The sequence below is a fragment of the Pinus tabuliformis genome, chromosome 3_2, assembly GCF_031772625.1.
Source record: "Pinus tabuliformis cultivar Carrire ecotype Pingquan chromosome 3_2, CPIR1, whole genome shotgun sequence".
NCBI lineage: Eukaryota > Viridiplantae > Streptophyta > Pinopsida > Pinales > Pinaceae > Pinus > Pinus tabuliformis.
Genome location: NC_142302.1, coordinates 375,129,205 through 375,137,420, shown reverse-complemented (window position 1 = coordinate 375,137,420; position 8,216 = coordinate 375,129,205). Strand labels below are relative to the sequence as shown.

At 37.8% G+C, this 8,216-nt stretch overlaps 1 protein-coding gene across 1 annotated transcript; it reads right to left on the bottom strand.

Moving 5' to 3' along the window:
- Positions 1-1,074: 1,074 nt before the first annotated feature.
- On the bottom strand, positions 1,075-6,488 carry LOC149180982 (uncharacterized). The gene is made up of 5 exons (XM_089414052.1): positions 6,195-6,488; positions 6,048-6,098; positions 2,656-2,774; positions 1,405-1,553; positions 1,075-1,322 (listed from the first exon to the last, which is right to left on the bottom strand). The coding sequence occupies exons 1-5, from the start codon at positions 6,486-6,488 to the stop codon at positions 1,075-1,077; spliced, it is 861 nt and encodes a 286-aa protein (XP_089270178.1).
- Between the last annotated feature and the right edge of the window lie 1,728 nt (positions 6,489-8,216).

The following is an 8,216-nucleotide window of genomic DNA, read 5'->3' as shown; positions in this document are numbered from 1 at the left end:
TAAATTTTTTAATATATTAACTTAACTTTGTTTTAACTTGAAATTCATAAATATATTTAAAGATCTTAAATGGTAAGATCTAAATCTTCGTATACTTTTAAAAAAAAATTATAGGTAAACGAATCTATAATATTATCGATAATAATATAATAGTAAAATTTTAAATATATAATAATATAAAAATTTTAAAATTTTAAATATATAATAATATAAAATTTTAAATATATAATAATACTAATAACAATATAATTATGTCGATTTCAACCCAACCAATTTTCTCCCTTCATTTTCGTCGTTTGGATATGCAGATACATATTGTTATTTTAATTTTCGGGTTTGATTTCAACCCACGTCCGTTGTGGAATTTTGAAATTCGTTTCTTCTTAAAAATGGATTTTTTACTTGTTTTGGTTCATAACTTTATTATATATGTTGGTATTTTAATTTCTTACATAACCAAAATAAATAAAGCTGAACACAATATGGGAAGTAACATTAAGGTATGGAAAGTATGAATACGATGGCAACGACAATCCATAACTATGAAGGGTGAATCCTTATTAGTCCCTGCCATCTGTCAATTGGCAGGGACTATAGTAATCGAATAGCTTCGACTTAGCATTAGTTTGCAGGTTTATTAGTGTGTTATTTGGTGATTAGTATAAGGTTCGCAAATGTGTTGTGCGGTGATCTGCCCAGATACCCAAAGTTTTATTCCGCCCTGAAGCTTTGCGATCTTATTTGGCCTCCTCCCGAGGCGGAAGAGGCCCGAGCATAGGCTAAATTGTTATTTAGGCCCAGTTCATTATGGCTGACCGTAAACGGTCTATGTTAATGTTAACATTAATTCGTTAATTCATATTATCTGCAAACTACGGTTGGCGATATCACTTAGCTAGGCTGGTTTTTGCATGTTGACCACTCGTCGCTAGCTGCCTTTACCACTCGTCACCAGCTGTCTTTACCACCAAAGGTTATGGTAAAGCTTATATCACAGCATGCCCTGGGTTATCTTATGTAAATAGCTCGTTCGTTGCATCTTCTTCTTGCATATGCTCTCTGGAGAGGAAATTCTCATGCTTCTTGCATCTGCTTCCCATGTTTCTTGCATTTACTTCCCAGAGTGCTTCCCATGTTTCTTGCATTTACTTCCCAGAGAGCTTCTGGTTGTAGGACAACAGGAAATTCTGCTGCGGATTCCCATCTGCGTACCTCTTCCATGGAGCTCCACCATGCTCGTTCATCCAGCGAAGCAGTGGGTACGGAGCGATCCCGAGTTTCATCTCCGAGTTCCGCTGCATCGATGTGGCCCTTATATCCCTCTGGAATCCACACCCCCCGTCACTGCATCAGGCCTCCACCACCTGGCCTGATCCTTCTGCTTTCTCTCATTTTCATTCTCACTTATGTGGCCCTTATATCCCTCTGGAATCCACACCCCCGTCACTGCATCAGGCCTCCACCACCTGCCCTGATCCTTCTGCTTTCTTTCATTTTCATTCTCAATTGTTTTAGACATCTTCTGTATGGATGCTTTTGTATCAGATGACAAGCTGCACATGAATCAGTAGTAAATTTATGAATCAACAGTAAATTTATATCTTTATTTTGATGCTAGATTTTAGAAATATATAATCTCACACTTGCTTTTCTTATCTTTATTGCGGAATCTAAAAATATTTGACCTATAACAAATTTAGATTGCAGAATTTTTTTTAATCTCACTCTTGTTTCTCTTATCTTCATTTCAGAATCTAGAAATATTTAACCTATAACAAATCTAGATTGCAGATTCTAGAAAAATGCTTTTTTCATTGCAAAATATGCAATATTAGTAAATAATAGACTATGGTTTTTTATGAATTTGCAATTTAGTCTGAAACATTTGCAATACAGAATGAGAATTCAACTAATTTAACAATTTTACTGGAATTTGCAATTAATCGTGGAAAATGGCTAGAAATTAATGAACTAAGAATAAAACTTAGGAGTGTGAGAAATTGGTTACAGGAAGGACTCCCCGCTCAGGCTCCCTAGCAAAGACAGGCCATGTATCTTCTCCTGGCAGGTCCTGAAAGGTCTGCTTTGCTTCCTCATTGATGCCTTGCTCCCTCCTACCTTTCAGTCAGAGCAGGCTGGGAATCTCAGCAAGCAAGCAGGTTTCCAAGCCACCTTTGTACAATATTCAAATGCAGACACACGGTGGAGTGTCATCCTTCGGATATCACATTGACCAGGGCCATTCCTCGCGTGTTCTTTGAGAGCCTATCAAACCATGATCAAAAGGAACAGATCTCCTTTCATGCTAATCTATGCTAATCTCGACATTGCCGGAAGAAAGAGCCTGTGAACTATCAAAGATTATGCTGTAATGCATGCACGGTGGCGGGTCTTCAGAATGGTGGCCACGGTCTTTTTGTTCCATTAGTCGAACTATCCAAGATTATGCAAAACAGGTGTAACACATGCAGGGAGGGTCTTCGGAATGATGGCCACGGTCCTTTTGTTCCATTAGGACACTAGTATTTTTTAATTATAATTTTAAAAGAATCTTATAATATTTTATTAATATATCTCCCATTATTCAACTCAATTCATTCTTTTTTCGAACGAGTCATATGAAGGTCGAAGTATAAGCCCTGTGTAAAGGAGCACCAATCCCGAATAGCAGCAAAAAAATCCTCTCTAATGAGACTCCAACAGTCCCTGCCAGTGAAAGCATCTGGGCCCGGAGCACTGTCTGGCTTAAGATCCTGCATCGCTTTCATCATAGTCTGAAGGAATAGAAGAAAGCATAGCATGATGATCCGTGGAAATAACTGAGGGGATTCATTCCACCAAAGGGCTTCTTTCTTGGGAGGCTGTCCATTTCGTGACTAAGACGAGAGAGATTGTGACTCGCAGCCAATCGGAAATCGGCTAAACAATTCTTTTTTTTGATTACTGAGGGCAAGCTGCTTTCGGTATTACCTTTACTCAGCTCGCTCAGGGCAAGATCCTTCGCTAGCGAGGCAGCTGGGATCAAGGCTTTGTGGCGATACCATTTTGACCTCAACTCTGCGCTATCCTTATTACTATCTATGAGGTTCCCCCTAGTTGTTTTTTATTGGGAACCACAACCACTCGCTAAAAGAGACAGACACAACAGGCAGGGTTCTATAACTGTATGCAAGTTTAATGCACATATAATATCGTGAACCATTGAAGTACATTTAACACCCAACTTAACTCCCAACATATATCATCAATTCAAACAACACACTTTATGGAGATTTGACAAAGCATAAAGAGTCAATGATACCTCAAGTATTCAATAATAATGACCAATGCAGATACTTCACACAACAAACAACAACCAATTCAACGCAGCAATGACCAACTTGCAGGAGCTACGCACCAATGAAGGTATCATTCCACAAATTCAATGTAGGTATGACCACACAGATGAACCAACTAACTCATTTCTTTAACACACAGCTTTGACGCATTAAATAGATACTAGCGTTCAATAAGAACCGTCGAACGGAAACCTCAACCAACTATATTCAACACAGTGCACATGTAAAATTCAGAAATCCCAACGAACAAAGACCACAATACTTGAATGGACGCAATGCATGGACTCAACGCTCCATTCCTAGGAATTAATAAATGCATTCAGTTTTAATTCAACGTTCCAAATTTTATATTCCATAACCAACGCACATAATAATAGCGTATGCACATATACATGAACCGACAACATATATGAATCAATACACCAACGCATCTATGATTTTGAACTTGCATATAAATACACAGCGTACAATCTAAACCATCCTATCTTACATACCATTCCCATGTCACATTCACGTTGTTCAACGCATAGAAAATCACCACATAGAGAATAATACAACTCACTGCTTCAAACTTACAAGCTTCTCATGGGGTCTTTACGGGTCCTCGAGTCTTAGTAGGTTACGTAGAAATGTGCGCACAATATGATATTAGCACTCTCACTGCTTTAAGGAGGTTCAACGTAGATAACTCATGACTTCTCCACAATGCATTCACTAGTATAGCATCGAGAATCATCCAGCACACTGATTACATGACAGCACCTCCGGGTCACAACCCCTTGCCAGGCTATAGGACTCACTATGTGAACTAAGCAAACTATGCCGACTCAACTAAGCAAAATTGAGGCCAATGCCACTACGAAATAGGCTATATTCTCGGAAGCTAAATGGGCTAGATAAAAAACTATGCGAACTATGTGCAGGGACTAGCTACGATGCAGCCTTCCTTGTTGTATCTATTAGCAATAGATACAATATTACCACCATTATTGTATTGTCCACAAAATTAATGCTCTTAGTCTTTAGCTCATCTGCTCAGGTCTAGTCAAAGGAATGACCGTGTTATCTCCATTTGCTCTAAAGTTATAGTCTATTCTCCCTGTATCTTAAATATGGGCTAAATTTAATATATATGGAAAGCATGCAGTGTTGACCATAGATATTCTAGATAAAGAACCATGCAAACCATTATGTGAGAATTTAAATAAAGAAATGTTATGCTTTAGTAAATATGAATCCATGTAAGACTATGTGTGAAAATGGTAGGTTATTTATTTTAATTTTTTATTAAAATTTAATATTGCTTTATCTTTACCAGTTATTATTTTTCCTAATTAAAAATTGGCAGATCTGCCCACAAATACAAAGGATTTTTATATATACCCATTAAACATAAAGAATAACACACTATATTACATCATAGGCAGATCCATTATAAGTCATCTGATAAAATGCACAAAAAAGACCGGAACAACCTCTAAGAGCTTTTGTAATACTATGATAGTCCAACACATTTCGTTAGTCATCTTCATTTCAATAAGCCTTCTTACTGTCTTTGATTCCTCTGCATCAATGACATTCAAAATTATTCTACATCAAGGATATTATATATAAAATCAAATGGAAGTTCTCCCTATTTTACAGATGGTATTCAATATTACTTGTGAGGTTGAATACGATTTCTGATCAAACAGGGACACCTTGTAAAACATACAACAAAGGTAACAACTAGTAGGATATAAATTCCTCAACCTCTCCATAAAATTCAAAGCTACATAATTCCAGAACGTGCTAAACTGTTAAACACACACTCTCCCTATATATGACATAACTCAAAATTGTATATAAAGATTATTGGATCATTGGAAAAAGGCATGGCCAAAGTCACCTCTACATTGAAAGGTGGTCTCATGTACATCGTAACCCTTCAGGAGAAGGCCTTTTACAATCCACAAGTTGAGATAGGTTGAAGCATCCACAACACACACAGTCTTGGATTTTGTCGACAAAACAGTCATGGTGAAGGAATTCAATTTACAGAGTCGAGTCAATGATCCAAATCAAGGTTGATAATATCTTTGCCTGCATGCCTGTCTGGGGAGTATTTTAGATTGAATTGATTATGTCCTTTCATGCTTTCCTGCCTGGTCATGTCCTCTAGGCTGCATGCAACAAATGTCGTATTATCATGCAACATGGACAATGGGTTTTGGGTTTGAAGGAGTAAGGTATTTTGTGAGGGGTGTCGAAAGCAGATTGGTTTTAATGGTGGTAGTTGAATATTTGGTGCCCTAATTTAGTCACCTCACATTTGCATTGTGGATTTTTCTCTATCGTTAAGAAAATTAATTCCAATCATATCCATGTAGAAATCATAATTTTTCTTTCTCGACCACATGATTGATTTTATTTATTTATTACTTTGGCATATCTCAACAATTCTTCTAGAGAAAAAGGACCTGTGATCTCTTGTAGGATTCTCAATTCTTTAGCATTTTTATGTCGAAAAGCATTTTCTTCTATGAAGTTGGCTTAGAAAACACTTTTCAACCTAGCCAATCTCCTCGATCCATTTTTTTCGTTTCCTCCCATAAAAAATCAACACGTGGAAACCTTTTCTCAACATTTCTTGTTCCTCAATATATATCTCATCTTTATCTCTAGCATGTCTGGAAAGAAGTATATGCGGAACTCACTGACTGCCTCTACCTCATTCACAATAAACACACGACCGTCGACTCCCAGCACCACATCAATGAACTACATGCCATCACAAGCAATTATAGTGTAGGAAAATCTTTGAGAAACCATGGCACCCAAGAAGGGCTCATTTTCCACCACTCCAATAGTCAAAACCTGCACGAAACAAATGGTGTAAGCCAACACTATGTTGGCCACCACACCTACACTTGTGACAATAACACGATCTATACCTGGCCTGTTTTTCAGTAAATCCTTATCGTCTATAGCTATATCGTTATCCTGATCGCTATCCAGAAACCCCACATATACTCCTAGCGGAATGGCTTTCAATGAGCATTCTACGTTTCTTAGATTAAATTTCAATAGAGTTTTCCCGAAGCCAATGGTGAATTTATTTACATGGATATTATGTGGATAGGCTGCAAGAAAGTGCCTACACTCATGCATGGTAACTATTACTACCAACACCCCCACTAATTGTAAGACTAACTCTGCCCCTTCCAACTTTCCTTCTGTAGGAATTGATAGAAGCAACACACTTGAAAATCTAGTTAGATGCCCTAAAAACGTTTTTCTCTTTTCATGAATCTATGCGGTTGTTGCAGCATATGAAAAGAGAAAAGGAGGAGATACTCTATTTCCTGTAAACTTAGATCCTTCATGGGCCAAGATTGCATATTAATTAGTAACTTTGAGAAAAGATACCTCTTGAAGGATCACTTCTCCAAGAATCATCATGTGTTACATGGCCCTTGTATTATAGGAGAGCTTTCCTTGTGCTGCAAAAAATACCCATTTTCTTGTGTTGAAGGAAAAGCCTCTATACTAGGTTCTCCTATGCTTCAAAACTATACTATTGAAATTGGGTGAGATTTGTATGCATCTTATGTTGCCTATTTGTAGATCACGTATAGGCTGTGGGTCCTGTAATCTAGTGGGTGATGATTTTCAAATGGAATAAAAAGTCATTTAGTATCATTATTTGTATTGAGCTTGATCAGTGGGTGGATGGTGTAACTATCATCACATATCTCAATTTTGCTCATATCGTCACAATCGTTTTTCTTTTTCGTGCTACGAATCCTGGTAAAAATCATTTAAAAATATCAATTTTTTATCATGAGTGATTAGTGCATAGTGTTCCTCTCATCACAACTTTAAACTGTCATGAGGATATGCTCCGTTAGAATTGTAGTGAGGATTTTAGTCGTCTGCAAGAAATGGCTTTGTGACGAGATTTCTTTCAAGGCTTGATAACGTTTAGGACTCTTATTTCGCCAAGGTCATGAAGGGGCCTACAATGAAGCTTTCAGCTGTTGGGAACTCTGTGGCCATGATAAAAAAATCAAGCCAAAGGCTCTTTAGAGTGTTGTTGACGGTGCTGGACCCACCAACATGTCAAGGGGATCTCCCCGGTAAGAAGTCCTAATTAGACCTCAGACCGTTTAGTGTGGAAGTGCAAATAGTGGGTCATAAGGTAATGCGTTGACCATGATGTCACACAGAGGCATGTAAGATAACTCTGTTAGTAGCAAGGGTGTGACTGATGTAGTGAGTCAAGGAATAAGTATGAGAGGTTCCAACACTTCAAAGGGAGAGGAAGGTGAAGGTGAGTTCCAGGTTGAAAGGGATCAGTGCCAACTCGGCTAGGAACACACAACACAAAGGACAGGCACATCTTCCGGTAAAGAAGTCAACACGAATGCAATAGTCACAACATACAAGGTAAGATACATGAACAACACTCATGAATTAGTCCTAGACGAGTGTGACGGTTGATATAACAAGGTTTAGAGAAAGGTCTGTCTAATTTCCGGTAGAGCAGTCGACACAGACGGTGATAGCATTAACAACATATTCAACACATTAACAACAAGATTCATATAATTGAATACAAATCAGTTCATATACAAGTACGTAAGTTAAACAACATATATCATTAAGGCAACCAAAGCAGTCCAACTACAATAAAAACATATGCATGAAAATGTGTTGGCTTTTATTATATAAAGAAGTGTAAGTCACAATCATACAATACACCATGTAAACCTACTAGCCCCATCAGTGGGATGTTACAGCCACATCCGCTTGCTCCTCCAAAGAGATATACTAGCTCCATCCAGTGGAGAAGCCAAGGTGGGTTACAATACTATCCAAGCCTTCTTCAAGATAGTC

Coding starts and splice junctions, on each gene's coding strand:
- LOC149180982 (XM_089414052.1), bottom strand. CDS start 6,488: ATGCATGAGTGTAGGCACTTTCTTGCAGCCTATCCACATAATATCCAT. Junction 6,099..6,194: donor ACACCATTTGTTTCGTGCAG/GTTTTGACTATT, acceptor GATGGCATGTAG/TTCATTGATGTGGTGCTGGG. Junction 2,775..6,047: donor GTGTGTTTATTGTGAATGAG/GTAGAGGCAGTC, acceptor CTATTCCTTCAG/ACTATGATGAAAGCGATGCA.